At 41.2% G+C, this 19,960-nt stretch overlaps 1 protein-coding gene across 9 annotated transcripts in view; it reads right to left on the reverse strand.

Annotated features, from left to right (window-relative positions):
• LOC108258878 (nuclear factor 1 X-type) overlaps positions 1 to 19,960 on the reverse strand; it is a 112,050-nt gene that overhangs the window by 60,199 nt on the left and 31,891 nt on the right. For 8 of the 9 annotated variants that reach the window (XR_008393508.1, XM_053676102.1, XM_053676098.1 and 5 more), the window contains one exon: positions 3,260 to 3,791. Coding sequence is in view for 8 of the 9 variants with exons in the window: in XM_053676102.1 (XP_053532077.1) it covers positions 3,260 to 3,791 (532 nt within the window). In the remaining variant the exon portion in view is untranslated. Of the gene's footprint in view, positions 1 to 3,259; positions 3,792 to 4,707; positions 4,841 to 19,960 lie in introns of those variants that run through there. The other variant, XM_053676101.1, reaches the window with a different exon arrangement.

Consider the following 19,960-nt stretch of genomic DNA (forward strand, 5'->3'; position numbering starts at 1 on the left):
CAGTACTGAGCAGTATGGAGCAGTATGGAGAAGTACTGAGCAATAAAGAGCAGTATGCAGCAGTATGGAGAAGTACTAAGCAATAAAGAGCAGCATGGAGCAGTATGGAGCAGTACTGAGCAGCATGGAGCAGTATGGAGCAGTATTGAGCAGTATGGAGCAGTATGGAGAGGTACTGAGCAATAAAGAGCAGTATGCAGCAGTATGGAGAAGTACTGAGCAATAAAGAGCAGCATGGAGCAGTACTGAGCAGCATGGAGCAGTATGGAGCAGTATTGATCAGTATTGAGCAGTATGGAGCAGTATGGAGCAGTATGGAGCAATAAAGAGCAGTATGGAACGGTATGGAGCAGTATTGAGGAGTAAAGAGCAGTACAGAGCAGTATTGAGCACTATGGAGCAGTATTGAGCAGCATAGAGCAGTATGGAACAGTATGGAGCAGTATTGAGCAGTATGGAGTAGTAGAGAGTTGTATGGAGCAGTATTGAGCAGTATGGAGCAGTAGAGAGTGGTATGGAGCAGTATTGAGCAGTATGGAGCAGGACAGAACCATATTTAGCAGTATCTAGCAGTACTGAGCAGTATGGAGCAGGGCCAAGCAGTATCAAGCAGTACGGAACAATACTGAGCAGTACTGAGCAGTATTCAAGCAGGATGGAGCAGTTTGGAGCAGTGTCGAACAGGATGGAGCAGTATGATACTAGCAAAGAAAAAAACCTGTACATCAGATATTGGAGAAAAATAAAAGAATGAACTTGATCCGATTCTGTAACAAACAGAAAAGATTGGAATTGAAAACATTACATTGAATATTTTTCTTCCAATTAGAAATGTTTATATATAAAGATTGTATTATTATTATAATTTTTTTGTTAGGACTGATTTTTATTATATTTATACAACCCAAATGAAACTTTAAATATTTCTTTTGCATTGTTATTTGCAAAAAGGTGTATTATTATTTTTTCTAAAGATACATAATCTCCATTGTGTTCAGTGCGAGTGTTCTGGAAAAAAAACAAACGGAAAAAACCAACAACAAAACACAAGTGTCTGGATTCTTCTGGAAAGATTCCATTTGAACCTTTTCATCGGACTCGCCCTTGTACTTCATTACACTTGTCATTTTTGCGGTGTCAATCAGTCTTAACGTGCAGAAGACTCACTGAATAAAACAAGCTACGTAGACATGAAAGGAAAATACATTCGACGGGTATCCTAAAAATATACTCGACGCTTCGGGATCAGTACTGGAAAAAGAAAAAGTGGTTCTACAGATGTAGCTTTTTAGCACGTTATCATCCGCTCAGTTTCACAGAGCAATATCAGTTGTTAATAATTATTTATTCCATAAACATTCCTGAAAGCAAACAGTAAACAAACGAACCACTAAAATAGAGAAATACGTAAAAGCCCAAAGGACGAGTGTGTATCCCGTAATGGACATTTTTTCGAGCTCTTATTTCCAAATTGAGACAATAAGGCAAAACGTGTGAAATGAGACAGAGCCGTTACGTAACGCTCGTGACAAACCGTCACGATGCACTTTCCTGAAATCTGATCTTCACGGTTTAGCGGGTTGCTCCAAATTTAACCTGCACAAAAATAAACCCTGCAATAGCTATGTATGCTGTATCACGGAAGGATATGACGATCATGTATCGCTCAGTCCCGTACAGACCAAATGTACACTATAATATACGGCGTCACCGTGCACGTTCTATATCCGTTACTGTCACACGGCTATTCTGTCGTGTCTCCGTTGTTGTGGAGTAAACGTGAAAAATAATTGATAATAAAGCGGGGGAACAAAGATCTCTGAGCGAGATCGGTGCAGTGTGATCGGACGTGGGAATGGCCACGGTTACGAATGGACGCCTCGGATAGACGTCTGTCTGTTGCGATATAAAAGTTGATTGTAAAATATAAATACGCACACTCGAACACACACACACACACACACACAAAAAAAAACATGACACTGTATCCATGGTGGTGAACACGAGCAGTGATATTTGGCAGTGAATAATTGAGAGCGCACCACACCAATGCCCACACACACGCACACACACACACACACACACACACACACACACACACAGTTCTAAAATACACTGCCAGCGAGACTGCGGGCTGTGACTGGGAGACCGGCCACTTACTACACACAACATAGCGGTATTAAGCCAATTACTACAGAATGCTCTCTCTCTCTCTCTCTCTCTCTCTTACACAAACACACACACACACACACACACACACACACACACACAGCATCCTTTTAAAACCTCATTGACAAACTCGGTGTATGAGATCAGATGAGAACTGCTCTAATAACGAAGCCGCAATAAAACTCGGCCCGGGTTTCTCTAATGACAGACATTAGGACGTTAAAAGGTGTGTGTTTTGCTTGTTTTGGGGTGTGTGTGTGTGTGTGTGTTGTGAAGTCTATAAAAATATTTCGGAAATATAACCAGGCCAAAAAAAAAAAAAAAAAAGCTTATAAAGCAATAATAACTTTCTAACATTTGAACATAATGGATGTATAACGTTATTTGTTTGTAGTTTGTCCTACATCTTTATTTTATTTCTTTATTTTTATTGACCTTTACGGTGTAAAAGTTTATCATACGTTATACTGCACGCTCAAGGTTCTCATATTAAAGATGCAGTAGAACGTTTGTGATGAGTGTACACGTGATCAGTTGTGTTAAATTAGGATATTTTTCTGAGTTTACTTGCATCTCTCTCTCTCTCTCTCTCTCTCACTCAATAACTGTTCTATTTAGAACGTCCTGAAGTAAATTAAAATACCTGACAGAGAAAGAAATAAGAGGTCACATGACGATGCTAAATTGGTGGCCGGTTATTAAATGTAATTCCTAAACCCCTGTTTAAATAATTACATGAGAATGTAACTATGGCGTTATTACAGTATGTTGTGTAACTGATCGTTAGCCTGTTTTTGCTTTTCTTGGTGCCTCAGTTGTGTTCTCCAGGAAATCCGAACTCTTTTGCCATCGAACAAACTGCGTGTGATGACTTCTCCTAAATTCCAGTATATCAGAGTAACGTTTGGTTAAAGCAGACATCGTGCTAATTAAAAAGACTTAGGTGGTCTTAGATAGGTGTCGCACTTTTTTTCCTGTAGTGTACGTGTGTGTGTGTAGATGTAGAAGAATGGTGGAGAGAGTATGAGCATGAAAAGCTTCTCCTCGGTGCTTTGTGTGTGTTGTGATGTTTGGCGTGTCCTGGACTGACCTGGCGAGTGGACGAAGTAGGCCAGGTAGAGGTCGAGCTCTTTGACCGAGACGCCGATGTGGTGCGGCTGCACGCACAGGGTGTGGTTGGAGCACTGCGGCGACTTGACGAGCCGCTCTCCGTCTGTGCTCTCCAGCGGGCTGCCTTTAAACAGGATCACCATGACCAGGTCGAGCCTCCACACCTTGTCGGCCTGCCTCAGGCAGTCGATTCGCCTCATCTTGCCTTTCTGGTCGGGGTTGGAGAGCACGCAGCACGGCGCCTTCTTGCCCGTCACGCTGAGCACGAAGTCTTCGCGGAACTCGGGCCGGATGTCCTTGCGCAGCTTGGCGAGGAGGCGCGATGCCCACTTCTGCTTGATCTCGGGCTTCTCGCCCAGCAGCTCGTCCTTCACGGCGCGCTCCTCGTCCTTGGACATGCGCTTCTCGTGCTTCTTGAAGTACTTGCGCTTGCGTGCCTGCAAGTTGAACCAGGTGTAGGAGAAGGCGCGCACGTGCGGCAGGAGCGCCTCGATGAACGGGTGGAACTCATCCTGGACGGAGGAGGAGCGGGGAAGAGGGGGAGAAGGGAACAGAACGAGAGAGGGGGAGATGGAATTAACATCGTGCTGCATGGAAGTCGAAGGAGAGAAAAAAGAGGCAGAGAGAGAGAGAGAGAGAGAGCGAGAGAGAGAAAGAGAGCGTGGCTTGGATGAACAATCTGCGAAAGAGAGCTGAGCGTGTGTGCGTGAGAGACGCTGGGCTAAGCAACACACACACTCACACACACACACACACACACACATCTTTAACACTTAATCGGGGTCACTCCGATCTCAAAAACACTGAATAATATTCTATTTTATCTAAACACTCGTAAACGGTGGTAAATGAAATTTTAAGCAAATAAAATTTTCATTTAAAATGAGTTTTTAAAAAAACACAAGCGTCATCTTAACAAAACGCATATTTTTTTTTTTCAAATCATGAAATATGCACACGATTTGAAGAGAACAAGATGGCAGGTATTTAAGCTCGGATTATATCAAAACATCAAAATAATATTCTGAAGAATTTTTGAAACCGGTCATGCTTCACTGTGAGAGAGCTTCATTTTAATTCTGCATTTTATTCCCTTCCATGTTCAGTCCATTTCTAGATTTTTATTTATTTTTATTCGGGTTTTCATCGTTTCTAAATTTCAATCGATCTCATAAAGTGCACTCAGTGCACTTTAATGTAACAATGTAATGCTCTTCACTATCTAGCGCATCAATCTCAAATCAAAAATCACTTCATCGTTTTAATACTGAGCTTTTCCCCCTTTTTTTTTTACACTGATCTTATACTGTAATTTATTCGTTTTTTTTTTGTTTTTTTTTACATGCAACACACTGTAATGTGTTAACACCGCACAATCACCAAACAAACGCATGCAACACACAAAAAGCAGAAAACTTTGGTAGTTACCATTTTGCACTTTCATCATAAACTTCAGGATAAACAAACAAACAAATAAACAAACAAACAGAAAATGCAGAGCAGGTCCTCTCCTTGCTTTAGTCAATAGCGCACGTCCTAATTCTCGCTACCCGGAGAAATAAATGTCATTTTCCTTTAAAAAAAAAATGACAATAAGATAGAAGAAGGAGTTGAGGGAAGAAAAAAAAAAAAAAAAAAGCCAAGCTAAATTTGCCTCGAGTGAATGTGTTAGAGGAGGGTAAGAGCCAAAAATTTTAATATGCCAAACTGCGAAAGGAAAGCATGAAAAAAAAAGTTGAGAAATGTTTTTATATGTTGCTAGCTCAGCCACAAAAAAGACCGCGTTCAAAAAAAAAAAAAAGTGGAGTGATGAATATAATCATTAAAAAAGTGTTAGATAAGAAAAATCGTTTGGCAAAGTGGCAAGTGACGTCTGTTCAGATCTATATGCTCTGTATTCAAGGATAGAGAGAGAGAGAGAGAGAGAGAGAGAGTGGAAAGAGAGGACGACAGCAAGCAAGGAGGGGGGTAGCGAGAAAGCGAATGAAGAGCAGGAAAAAAAACCCACAACAGAGGACCGAATCTCTGTTGGAAGAGCGTGCGAGAGAGAGCGCTGGCAAACCCGACCGATGCTTCCCTTTCTCCCGTTTTTTTTTTTTTTTCTCCGACTCGCTCTCTCTCTCTCCCTACGTTCTTTGCCTAACCATCGCCCCAAAAGTGTGCCAGCACCGGGCTGAACCCACCTATTTGGCACAGAGTCTCCCAATATGCTCAACCAATACGCACGCTTCGAGGCCTGAATGGGTGGGAGAGAGGGGGAGAGGGTGAGCGAGCGAGCGAGCGAGCGAGAGAGAGAGAGATGGAGGGAGGGAGAGATAGAAAGCGACAGAGAGAGAGGAAACGAGCAGAGTATGCGAATCAGTCAGTGGGACGGCGCTTCACTTTTGCCAAATTAACAAGTTCTGAATCCAGAGATCATTAATTTCACACGGACCAATCGGACGCCTTGGCTGTATTCTAACCCTGCCCTCTTGTTCCTCATATCCATATCCGTCACCGAACACGCTGTCCATCACCACCACCACCATCATCATCATCATCGCTCTCCCAAAACTCACCCACTCCTCTTTCTTATCCTTCTATCCCAGTCTACTTCTCTCTAACCGGTTCATCCATCTCCATATCGCTCCCTTTCTCCATCCCTTCCTCAATCCCCCTCCATTCTCTTTCTCTCTCTTTCTCTCTCTCTCTCTCTCTCTCTCTCTCTGCAAGCCTTGGCATGGGAACAGTGTGTGAACACACAGGGCTGAAATCCCTACAGACCCTCCAAACCAGCAGCTGCCTTCAGACCCACCACACAAACAAAGAAGCAGGGAGACACACAGACAAATACTCCTCACCAACACCACCACGTTCACACACACTCCACGCGCAACAAATACACACACGCGGGTCTGGACGACGGATATGGTATTTACCGGACAAATCATTAATTGTGCACAGAAACACTGTACAGGTATGTTTTTGTTCCATATGTCATAGAAAAGTAGTGTTTAAGGTCCAAATACAAATTTGGCCACGTCCTCTGTAGCTCCCACGACTAGAAGTACAAAACAAGTTGCGGCTATGAGTAGTTTAAGGTGAAGTTTTGTACATAATGCCATGATAACACTAAGCTACGGAAATGCATTCTCGAGATCCAGCGTTTTCAGTGTACTCATTTCGGTTTACGTCTTTAATTTTTCTAGCCACAAAACTTCCATTGGCCAGTTTGTTTATTTATTTATCTATCTATCTATTTATTTATTTATTTATTTATTTTCTCACGGTGACCTCGTTCATCAGTGACCTGATAATCCGCTTTACAGAACCGCACAAATTGCCACCATAAGACTCAAATTGGGAGATCTAATCTAAATCTGAGCTAAATCTCCCCCACGACGAGTTTAAGCGGCATATGCCGTGATCTCAGGGTGCCACCGTATCGCGTCCTGGCGTAAAAAAAATAAATAAATAAATAAAAAAAATGATTAAAAAAAAAAGACCAACAAGTTCATCACAATCATCAGAAAGCTAATTCTTCTTCAGTGAAATTTCAATTTTTTAGTGTGGCCACGTTTAAGCTCCATTTTGTCAACTGGAAGATCTAAGAGAGAGTGTATGCAAAGAATAATATTTGTATTTAAAAAAAAATTTTTTTATGTATTTGTATTTGCATACGACGATATCCACGTTACTTTTCAGAACAGTTCACATGACTTAAGTTGTACCTAAAAATCCTCTTGGGGGGGGTAAAAATGATAAGATCAGGCAACCGATACTGTGATATGATATAACACAATACACTTTTCTGTACTGTTATAGCAGAGATGGAAGGATTTTTAAACGTTAATATAAACAACCGATAAGGAACATCGAGTTTGAAGTACGTGTTCATGTCGTATACTGTATACTGATCACATTTCACATTTAAATCATTATATCACACTAAGTGCAGCAAATCCTAAGCCTAATAGTGTAACATAATGACCCATTTTGGAAATGTCTTCGAGTATATGATATATTTATTTGCCGTATCGTCAGAGTATATTCATGAAGCCTGTGTTATCTCCACTCCACTACAGAGCACCGCTACAGTGGCCTCTTTAGAGACACAAAACGCAATGCGGAAATTAGAAAGAGTCGGTACAGACGGCTCCCTGAGAGTGTGTGTGTGTGTGTGTGTGTGTGTGTGTCTAGATTTTGGTGGAGACTAAATGTCCGCACAAGAACAGGAACATCTGATAGTTTTGTCTTTGTTGTAACGTTTGGCTGGTCACCATTAGGATTACAAGATTTCCTTTTGATTACTGGGGATAAGGTTGGAGTTAGACTTCTAGGTGTAGGTGTAGGTGTGGCATTAACGTACGGGTGTGTGTGTGTGTGCGTGTGTGTGTGTGTGTTTATGTGTGTGGTTTTCGTACCAGAAATGTAAATGAATCATGATGATGATGGTGGTTTGTTGAAGACTGGGACTCTACAGTATATGCAGTGCGTTTTCACTACTACGGATTCCCAAATCCTAAGTCGTTATCGTTAAATCCTGTATTTTAACTACAAAAATACAACAAACAACAACAACAACAACAAAAAATCAACAACAACAAAACAACAACAACAAGAAATACAATTCACGACTTCTTCAGTGTTCTTCTGTCAGACATAGTAATGGTGCGAGCCTCCAATTCGAAGCAAATCAATACGTCAGGTAATTCGAAAATTTCAAACTGTCATCAAAAATAAAACGTCAATAAAATTGCTCCTGTAGATAATATTTTGCTTCTTCTTGGTTTCGGCCAGCACTGACTGACCAGAGAGTCCATGGACTCTTGTCTAAAGTAATCAGGCCCACAACAAATATATTAGTTATTAGTCTATATTTAGTTGGTCCTCCCCTGCTGAAAAAAAAACAAAACAAAACAAAAAAAAAAACAAAGGTTTCCATTACAAATACCATTACAAACCATCAGCTAAGCATTAAACTCATTTCCATTACTGGTCCTTAACGGTATCCACTAGACATAACATGCCTCGAATAGACGGCAACAAATAACCAGCAGAGACCCACAGGGACCATTACAGTTTCCATTAAAACCAATACAATTCCCATTATAACCATTACAAATTCTATGAGGGTTTCTATCGTTTTTGTTTTGTTTTTAAACAAACAAAAAAAAACATTAAAATGTATGTTAAACCTGAATATTAAAGACATTTATCACAGTTTATAAACCTTTTTGTGCTGACTAGCTTTGATTAATGTTAGTGTATTTAACACCATTCAGCCGTTTTGACCGTTATTTATTCATTTATTTAAAAATAAATAAATAAATAAATAATAACGGTCAGCTTGTGAGGGCCTGTATAACCGAGCACATTAAGGATGTGTGAATGTGTGTACCCAATAAAGATGTCCTGAAATAAAATAGAATATTTATATTACATAAATTACTGAAATGGTTCGCTAATAAAATAAATAATAATTTTTAAAAAAAAAAAAAAACAACAAAAAACAAACAAACAAACAAACAAAAAACTGTTGAATCACCGCCAGTATTTTTGTCCGTTACCTCAGAAGCTAACTGGCTAACACTCTCTCTCACACACACACACACACAGCCAGAGCTACACAAAAACCTCTGCATGAGGAGTGAGTAGAAGTGAAAAAACACCTACTTGGCCTACACGGGTCACTGGAAAGAAAGAAATATATATACATATATATATATATATATTTGTTTGTTGGTTTGTTTTTGCTGTTTTAGAGACAAGAAATTTAAACTCGTAGAACAGACCAACGGCTCAGTGAAGCGCGAGGCGACCAGCACGAGCGTGAACCCTTTCCCCAGCACGCGCTCGGCCAAGTCTAACCCAGCGCGCGGACTCCAGTTCAGTTGCCTTCATATTATATTTATGACAATGAACACGTATTTATCCCCTTAAACATTCATAAACACAAAAAGCCATACAAACACCAGCCTATAGGTCTGTACATGGAGATTTATATTCGCCTGCGAGATCAGACTGTATCCAAAGCCACGTTTTAAAACAGAAACTAAGACAGAATTTAAACATGAAGCGATGTTTTTTATTTATTATAGTAAAAGTGATGAAAAATACAGTAAATTAAATGTAAAATTCCACCAACAGGCCAGAAATAACTGCAAGATAGTTCTAACTCCACACTAAAACAAAACCATAATACACTATTACAATTAGGCCTGTCTATTGAGCCTGGGATTTCCAACAGATTCATGAATAAACACCTCACCGCGTTTTTTTTTTTGTTGTTTGTTCGTTTGCTTGTTTGTTGTTATGAGAGAGAATTTGAGACACAAAAATCCAATCATAAAAACATAAAGTTTTTTTTTTTTTTTTTTTTTTTTTTTTTTTAAGAATTAATAAATAAATAAAAAGGAAGGCCGTATATGGCAATAAACTAGTCTGAAGTTGTTCCATCTTTCACATTTACCCAACAGAGTAAATAATAAAACGTTCATTAGTTTAGGGTTTTATTCTCTTTAACCTCATTAAGGCAGATTAATTTTTTTTTTATTATTAAAATGAACAAAACGTAGGCTTACAATTAAAAAGCTTAGAAATACTGAAAGCTCTAGAAAGAATAATAATAATAAAAAAAAGTAGACGCACACACACACACACACACACACACACTGTTGAGCACACCGTTTGCTTTTAATCATACAGATATATTAGAGTTTAAGAAGAGACGCATTAGTTCATTTTTGACCCTTTAAGCTGAAAAAAACCCCACATTTTTTTCAGACATAAATGCGCGGGTGTTTTTTTTTTTTTTTTTTTTTTTGGCCTGTATAAAACCGTTTTTTTTTTTTTCTGTAACTGTCTAACAAAACATCTAGGGTTTTTTGTTTTGTCCTAAAAATGCATTTAAAAGAGTTGAAATTGCCCAAACAAAACTAACTGTTCAAACCTGACACACGCACTCGCGCATTTTATTAGCTAATTATACATTAGATAGATAGATAGATAGATAGATAGATAGATAGATAGATAGATAGATAGATTAAAAGAGAAAAAGAGGACACGACAGATTGTTTCATTTAGCTAGCCTACTGTACCTCATTAGCGCTGATTAGCCTAATCATATTTACACAACACTTAGAGGTTAATTAGTCTTAATGTTCGCCTTCATGTTTAGCCTGTAATGAATATTTTAGGCTATATTTAATTATGTTAAGATACAGATGGTAGCTTGTAGAACTTCGGCTGTCCGTAATTTGTTTTTTTTTTTTTTTTTTTTTTTTTTTTTTTCCAGTGACTTATATTTTATGAGCAACGTCTCGATTTGTTATTTTGATACACTTGTAAAAGGCTTTACTGCTTCAGGCGCCATTTTTAGCTGTTGAGCTAGCGTCTCTCTCTCTCTCTCTCTCTCTCTCTCTCTCTCTCTCTCTCTCACACACACACACACACACACACACTGGGCAAATTAAACTGGGGGGGGGGTTATTCCAAAAATCACATCACTGTTCCTGAAGGTTAGAGAGAATATTAGCACGGAGGCACCATGTTGTAAACATAAAGTAATATTTCAGTGTGTGTGTGTATGTGTGTGTTTGAGAGAGAGAGAAAGAGAGAGAGTGGGATCACATTGCATTGGCTACATCCTTACACACAAGGCTGAGGTAAATGTAGGTCCACCAACAATAGGACACTACAAAAGTGAAAAATAAGGACACCATGCACTGTAAAATGCGAAACAGTATATACATCTTTCAGGCTATAGGCAAAACCTCGCGTCATAGTCTGGTTGTGCGTCCCAAATCGCACACTTGTGTAACATTCTACGCCATTTTGTAGTATAAATAGTGCGATTCAGTGTGTTCACACCCCAAAAAACAAAGTGTAGGCCACTCTGAGTTCCCGGATGATGCGCTCGTTGAAGGGGGAAAAAAAACGAAGTGTGGAATGATGGACACTTCATACGCACAGCGGTCGCAGCTTTCCTTACGTAGCGGATGGGAAGGGGCTATATCAGGCTCAGATGCTGAACGAAAAAAAAAGAAAAGAAATGGCTGTTTATATTGACAGCAGCCATAACCGTGACTTACTACGTCGATTTTAAGTTGCGCAAGCAAAATTCGCCTGCGGAGACGGTTACGCCGCCGTCTGACGGTGACTGAGGGCCTGGTTGGACATAAAATGAAACAATAGCATAAACGGTAAAATGTACCAATTCATTTTTGTTATCTGTTTGGCTAGTTCGCTAATGCTAGCGCCGTGGCATTACGGGCGTTTGACGTAATTTGCCCTCGACCGGGAAACAGCACATATTTCTGGTTAGTACTATACCGAAAGTGTGCCATTTGACACGATACTACCCTTCGAAAATTCATACACTAGACGGCAGTGTGTATAGTGCATAGTATAAGTATATAGTGTATAGTATGTAATTTGGTACACACGACATCTTTTGGAGTTTTGGTTAGCTAACACAAGCTAACTGTCCAAGATTTTTTTTAAATACAGGCTATCAGTGTCTAAAGAATAAAAAGCTTTCAGAAACGCATCTTCAACGTGATGACACTGAGGAATCATTTATTTGTTTTGGTTTTATGAAGGAGCCAATCCGTACGAATTTCAGTCCGTTCGAATTAGCAAAGAGCTAAAGAATCATTTCCCAGCACTTTCTCACATTGCTAACATTTATAGGCTAGTGGATGATGATTATTCAGTTCTTTTTTGTATACATACATATATACCATCTACAATTAGGCTCTTTATGGGGCTCTAAATGGGGTCCGTGAAGCATATGAGGTCCTCGACGTTTTTTACGTTTTTGCATTTTATTACGCTGGTTCAAACTCAACATTATCAAAGCTACTATATTTATTATTATGTTTTTATAGCTATTAGTCGGTTTAATTGGTTAAGAAGCTTTAATAACTCAAAAACAAGTCTATAAATAAGGTCAATTTGGACCTAATGGTGAAAAATTGGTGAATAAAAAGCTCTATGGATTTAATAAACAGCCAAAACATTATTGTACACGTTTAACTAATGAGTCTAATATTTGAATAGTTGGACCTTGGTTGTAAAATAAATTCTCAGTTAAGGTCCGTGGAATTTATTTTATACATGAAGTAGTCCCTGGCTGCAAACTTTTTGATATCCTCTACGTTAGGAAACCAAGAACGCCTCTTCTAAGATTCTTCACCATTCTGACATTGTTTTGTACATCTAGTATGTTTACTGGTACCACGGTTATTATATTTACATTCAACATGGCCACTAAAGCTTGTTCGCGTTAAGTGAACTGAATTTGAACTATTGAGGCAGACACAGAGTGAGGCCTCGAGTCTCGAGCCGGTCACTGGAGGTTCAGTAGGCACCCTGGCACCCACACTGTAATGGTGAAAGAAGCAGCCGGGCACCACATGCTGCCTAATGAAGTGAACTCATCAATGGTAGATTGATTGATCAACTCAATGCCCAGGCAATGAAATGAAGTACAGGAAAGCTAACGGTGCGATGCGTACGAGAGGTATCAGATGGCCGGGGATTCGACTGGTGTTAAGGAAGTAATAATAATGCTGCCGTCTAAACAAAACATGCCCTAATGAAGCACATTTGCCACTTTCTCCTTCTTGCTTTTCTGTGTCTTTCCCTCCCCGCAGCCTCTCTCTCTCTCTTTCTTGATTGCCGCTCTCATACATACTGTCTCTCTCCCTCTCTCGCTGTCTTTCTTTCATTATTTTCTTCCTCCTGTGCCAGTCTGCAGGGCCGAGTGCCAACCCTTCTCCTCCAGTGGGCACCGTGCCCCGTACTTTATGCAAATCGAGCACCAGCTTCCTCCTCTTTCTCTCCTTCTCTCTCCCTCCAACCCCCCCCCCCCCCCCTCCCCAGCCCTTTATCTCGACTTTCCTTCTTCTTTCTCTCCACACTTATCCTTCAGCAGCACCCTGATCCTGATCCTGTCAGACAGTATTTCACATTCCTGCAGTCAAATGATATTTTGATATAGCGTATTTATAAAGGGAGGAGGTATGCACCTGCACTTTCCATATCCGAGGAGAAATGAAATAGACACGTCGGGAGTCTGAAGTTCGCTTCTTTAGTTTTTAGTAGCCGTGAGACCCGTTTAGCTAACAAGTAACAGTTCTGCCTCCATTTGTTTATCGTTCTTCCTAAGCCCCGCCTCTCAGATTTCGACCGTAGCGGAAAACTGGAATGACGTTATTTTGGTTCTTTTACCTGTTCCTTTAACGTTTAAAACCCTCACTCCTGCACACACACACACACACACGCACGGACAAAACTAAATTCACCATGCACACACCCTCACACTTACACACAAGAGTCCACCCATCCATTCACAAACACTAACAAGGCAGTCCATTCACCAAACAGACGAATTCACTTTGTGTACCTAACGGGCGTTTTCGGTACAAAGATCACACTGATAACAATCCAACAAACACACACACACACACACACAAACCCACAGGGGTCACACCATGTGGTCGGGTTTTAATTATATCACTATAAAAGTGAATTACTGCAAGCTACACGTGAGTACACACACACAGACACACACACACAACACACATCTCTAATAAAGATGTTTTATTAGAGAAAGAACAGGCTTGATAACAGAATGTGAGTGTGAGTGTGTTTATAGGTGACGGAGAGAGTGAGTGACAGGAAGACACCATGAGCACGAGGTTAGATGAAGCTGCGAGTCTGGATTATTAGCCCAGATATTTCAAAGGTGCAGTTAGTGTTTTGGTCGAAGTTAGCTGGCGCTATTTTCAAAAATAAAGCCAGCGCCGTCGTTCAGTTCCGACGCCACACCGTAACACACACACACACACACCTAGCTTAAAAGGCTAGTGCTAAAGACAGGACTTCTAATGACTTCCAGTCCTGCACTAGCGCCTAATGAAGGTGCTATATATGTTCGTCAGCTAACGTTCACCAAAACACTAACTGCGCCTTTAAATTGGAAAAAACAAAACTGGAACCTATGGCTGGCCAATAAAGCAATAATCCTCTCTCTCTGGTACTATACGAGTGAGCGCTCTAGGTCAGTTCTTAGTGTGTGTATTCTGGTGTGGATTTGGGTTTAATGAAAGTCCTGGATTTCGTGTAGAGAACTTCAAATAATGACTTTTAAAATAAAAAAAAAATCACTTAATTAGTGGTAATAAATCACTTAATAAGGTGTCTATTTAAAATCTTCATAATATAGACACATTGGGTTTTCATTGATTGACGCGAACAAACGTATTCGTAGTATCATTCGCGGGAGCATTTACATCAAAGATATGTGGAATACGTCGAAAATATTCGTATTCTACGAGAGCTCCTGAGTTTACGCAAATTTACATATAAGAAGACTGACTCGTGCGAACCTCGTGAACCGGCTAGTTCAATGAGACGCTTGTGAACCTCGGTTGCTTCCTATTAAGGATTTGAAAGAAATCAAACCAAGACAAATCCTTGAATTAGAACAAATTAGACGAGTCGTTCAGTTCCTATAAAGTAAATAACGGTAAATAAGTAGTAACGGTGGCTTTTAAAAGGAGGAAAAGTTACTGTATGGATGGTGAGTAGCAGCAATGGCTGAGCTGCATTACTGGAAAATTTCGCACACGCCGCAATCACGACGTGCTCCTTCATCGTTCAGTAGCCTTTTTGTCATTTTTAAGCTCTCTGTCGCTTTACCCTTTTTTTACTTCTTTCTCTTTTTTTTCCCAGTTTTCACGCGAGTAAAAACAAAAGCCTGAAACTTTTGTAAACGCGGCGAAAATTGTACAGTCCGGTTCGGCCCGCAAAGGCGTTTACGCGCGACTTTTCGGAACGTCTGCTGAGTATTCATTTAAATAACGTAAGGAATTAAGGGTCTCTGTAGCTCTAAGAGATCGCAGGTGAATCTGAACGCACAGAACTTTAGCACTTTTTGCAGTCATGCAAATGAGGGAACAGTGAAAAGCAACATGCTACAAAGGATGCCATTTTTAAAAAAAAACAGCGTCATCAAAACAAGTCTGCACTCGAGCCAACTCTCTCTCTCTCAAGATCCAAGAATTAAGTCACTTTATTAGCGCGGTAAAAGACTTTACATTGCCGGAGCATTGGTAACATTAAATTACACACATACACATTTACACACATTCACACGCAATTAAATTATTATTATTATTTTTTTTAAAGTTTGATAGAATAATAGCAATAAAAGAAGAAGAAAATACACAATGATTTGTCTGAGCATTCTGTATATTTTTACAGTGTTGACGTTATTGTGCGGTCCGTGGTCCTGTGACCAGACTTGGCTGGAGCTTGCTGAGGTTGCTCCGAGCAGGTGTGGGAGTTTATGGCATCAGATTGAAGTCTTTTCTCATGGATTGTGAAATGGGGAAATAATGTTTCCCTAAAGTGTGTATAATTATTGCATGTTGGTAAAAAATTCTTAAAAAGTTCTGTTTCCACTACATTTGGTGGGCAGTTAGTCTTCTTTTGGTAGCCAGGTGTGTGTGTGTGTGTGTGTGGCCGTCTCTATGGCGAGGTTGTGTTCACCGAGTCTGTACATGGTCGGGACTTTTCTTAGTTTAGGGTCGGTCACTGTTCTCAGGTGTCCTGCCAGTTCATATTCTCTGTTTAGGGACAGATAACGTTCTCATTTACTTTACAGAGCTGTTGCTCCTGCCCAGTGTTTTTAGATATTTATATATTCTTCTTGTGGTTTAATCGTTTGATTTGGTCTGTCTGGGCTGTTATTCTGGGGTTTGGCTGGACATGTTTTGGATTGTCAAGTCAGCTCTAAGACCAGCGTGCTGAGGAGGCTTCTCTCTGGGGTTAGCTCTTGGTATCTCAGCGCTCCTAATTAGCGGGTGCTAATTCTGCTCTGCAGGTACTATTTGGAGCTTTTCATTGTACTCGTAGTATACGTTCATATTTCAGCGTCCATATTGGTCGTTAAACTCTCGGTCTGTGAGCGGACCCCGGACCTCGCGGTGGGAATGATCTTCAGCCGGATTCTGATCGGGATGTCAATTTTGATCTTTTTCTTAACGGCGTAAAAAGCTCTTTGTGCTTTTCCTCTCAGGTCGTTCGAAGTTCAAGTTCAAGTGGTTTTATCGTCATTTCAACCATACACAGCTGGTACAGCACACCGTGAAACGAAACGACGTTCCTCTAGGACCACGGCGCTACATAAAACAGCACACTAACCACATGAGACGACACGGAGCTCAAGAAGATCTACGCGAGTTCTCAGCCTTATTGACGTTTCCTGTGTCGTTGATGTTCATACCGTGGTATGGGTCGTTCTGGGCGTGTTCAAGGGCCATGTTGTCTAATTTGAAGTTATGATGTTGGTCTTTTTTGGGGTTAATTGACAGAGCCCCTGTCTCACAAAAGGTGTGCAGGAGGTCTAGATGCTGCGGTAGACCTTCTTTTGTGGGTGACAGCAGCACCAGATCATCTGCTCTCTCTCCCGCTCTCTCTCTCTCCCGCTCTCTCTCTCTGTCTGTCTTGTGTGGTTCTCTCCAGTTAAGACCCCTCATGCACTCGGATGTTTCCTTGTTATGTCGTACATTTTGCATTTCCCTAGTGACCGCTGTGCAATCACCGGTACTGGCTTCATCATGCACTTTCACATCCGGTACTCAGTTTAAAAAGCTCACGTTATAAACCGCTTCTAAAGTAGTCCTCAGTATAGAGTAAAATCATAGATTGTTAGTAGTCGAATTACGTGGATTCATGCTCGCGTGGTTCGTTTTCTCGGACAGTGGCGTGAAGGTCGTGAGTTTGAATCCTATGGGCGAGCCGCTGTTAGATCCCTGAACGAGGCCCGTAATCATCATCATCATCACCGCTAAAAATGTCCTCTTTTGTTCATTTAAAGGAGCATCAGTTAAGATTAATCTCTTTTATTTCATGGTCTCTGACGGTTAGGTGGGTTCGACATTTGAATGATTCCCAAGCGTGTTCATGAAGCTCCGCCCCCAGGATCTTAGGTGGCCTGTGTACTGTAGTGTCTACGAAATGACCGAGAGGAGGCGCATCCATACACAAACGTGCTTTCTGAACCGGGGGTCAGTCTTCCAAACGGGTTTTCTCAGGGTCTTTATACACTTTTGCGAAGGCCATGGCTTAATCCGTTGTTGTTTTTATGTTTTTATGGTGCACTATTGCACCTTTAAAATTATAAAGCGCAATAAAACCAATTTTTTTTTTCTAATTGTCTGAATAATTGGGAGAATTGTTATTTTAACATGAAGCAAAATAATGATGAAATAATAACGTTTTAGCCATTGTGCAGCCTTATGTACAGTGCGCACGTGCACACACACACACACACACACCGAATGGCATGTACTCCACAGCTCTCTGCTGCTTCAAGATGGTGCCACGTCACAAGCTGACTTGGCTTCATGTCAGAGAATACGAATGAAAAGAGAGAATGAGTGTGTGTGTGTTTTTGTGCGTGTATGTGTGTGTGTGTGTGTGTGTGTGAGTGAGAGAGAAATAGAGAGACAGCCCGGTAGGGAAGAACGCTCCCATCAATTTATAAAAGACAAAAGGCCGAAAGCTGCTTGTCGGAAATGAAATCGCCTCGGTCACAAAAGCACGGCTCTGACAAATTCAAATAGAGTGCTAGCAGAAGAGCCAAGGAGGGTAAGAAACACCTGGAACAACACACACACACACACACACACACACACACAGAGTTATCCGCTGTCACGAACCATTTCTTCCTAAATTAAATTGTTTCATGTGAATTTGTCATAACCCATAAAATAAAAATATACATGGGGTTATATTACTCAGGGTCAAAGGTCAATTCTGTGGTTTCTCCCTAACCACTGTGCAATGCTGGCTGTATCATAAACTTCTTCATTCTTTAGTGCGGTTTTTTTTTAAGAAAGAGGGAAGAAAGGAAGGAAGGAAGGAAGGAAAGTAAAACAAGGAAACAGTAAATAAGAAGAAAATAAAGGAGTGAGAATTTTTAAGAAAGACAGAAAGAAGAAAGAAAAGATGGACATGTGAGTGAAAGAAAGGAAAGAAAGAACAAAAATAAATACATGTGAAAGAAAGAAAGAACTTCATCATATTACAGTACATGAGTGAGTACATGAGTGAGTGAGTGAGTGAGAGGGTGAGTGAGAGAGGGAGTGAGTGAGTGAATGAGTGAGAGAGTGAGTGAGTGAGTGAATGAGTGAGAGAGTGAGTGAGTGAGTGAATGAGAGGGTGAGTGAGTGAGAGAGTGAGTGAGTGAGTGAATGAGAGAGAGAGTACATGAGTGAGTGAGTGAGTGAGTGAGAGAGGGAGTGAGTGAGTGAGTGAGTGAGAGAGTACATGAGTGAGTGAGTGAGTGAGTGAGAGAGTGAGTGAGTGAGTGAATGAGAGGGTGAGTGAGTGAGTGAGTGAGTGAGAGAGTGAGTGAGTGAGTGAGTGAGTGAGTGAGTGAGTGAGTGAATGAGAGGGTGAGTGAGTGAGTGAGAGAGTGAGTGAGTGAGAGAGTACATGAGTGAGTGAGTGAGTGAGTAAGTGAGAGGGTGAGTGAGTGAGTGAGTGAGTGAGTGAGTGAGTGAGTGAGTGAATGAGAGGGTGAGTGAGTGAGTGAGAGAGTGAGTGAGAGGGTGAGTGAGTGAGTGAGTGAGTGAGTGAATGTGTGAGAGAGTACGTGAGTGAGTGAGTGAGAGAGAGAGTGAGTGAGAGAGTGAGAGAGAGTGAGAGAGAGAGTGAGAGAGAGAGAGTGAGAGAGAGTGAGTGAGAGACAGAGAGAGTGAGTGAGAGAGTGAGAGTGAGTGAGTGAGAGAGAGAGTGAGTGAGTGAATGAATGAGAGAGAGAGTGAGTGAGTGAGAGAGAGAGTGAGCGAGTGAGTGAATGAATGAGAGAGAGTGAGAGAGAGTGAGACAGAGTGAGAGAGTGAGAGAGTGAATGAATGAGAGAGAGTGAGTGAGTGAGAGAGAGAGAGTGAGAGAGAGAGTGAGTGAGTGAGAGAGAGTGAGAATGAATGAGAGAGAGAGAGTGAGAGAGAGAGTGAGAGAGAGAGAGTGAGCGAGTGAGTGAATGAATGAGAGAGAGTGAGAGTGAGAGAGAGTGAGACAGAGTGAGAGTGAGCGAGAGAGAGAGTGAGCGAGTGAGTGAATGAATGAGAGAGAGAGAGTGAGAGAGAGAGAGTGAGCGAGTGAGTGAATGAATGAGAGAGAGAGAGTGAGAGAGAGAGAGTGAGCGAGTGAGTGAATGAATGAGAGAGAGAGAGAGAGTGAGTGAGAGAGAGTGAGCGAGTGAGTGAATGAATGAGAGAGAGAGAGTGAGAGAGAGAGAGTGAGCGAGTGAGTGAATGAATGAGAGAGAGAGAGAGAGTGAGTGAGAGAGAGAGAGAGAGGATTTGGTAGAAAGTGTGTGTGGCTGCACTACAGGATCGTTCGCAGTTCTGTAGCAGTTCTGTGATGAGGCTCGACTCTGCCTCGACTCTGCCTCGACTCTGCCTCGACTCTGCCTCGACTCTGCCTCGACTCTGCCTCGACTCTGCCTCGACTCTGCCTCGACTCTGCCTCGACTCTGCCTCGACTCTGCCTCTGCTGTCACTCTCTGGAGTAAAGTCTCTGGCAGATGAATGGCAGTAAATGTGAAAGTAAATCGTTCCTGCCAGACTGTTTGTGACTGTGTGTGTGAGCATCACTCTGTCCAGCACAACACACTCCT

The sequence above is a fragment of the Ictalurus punctatus genome, chromosome 26 (assembly GCF_001660625.3).
Source record: "Ictalurus punctatus breed USDA103 chromosome 26, Coco_2.0, whole genome shotgun sequence".
Lineage (NCBI taxonomy): Eukaryota > Metazoa > Chordata > Actinopteri > Siluriformes > Ictaluridae > Ictalurus > Ictalurus punctatus.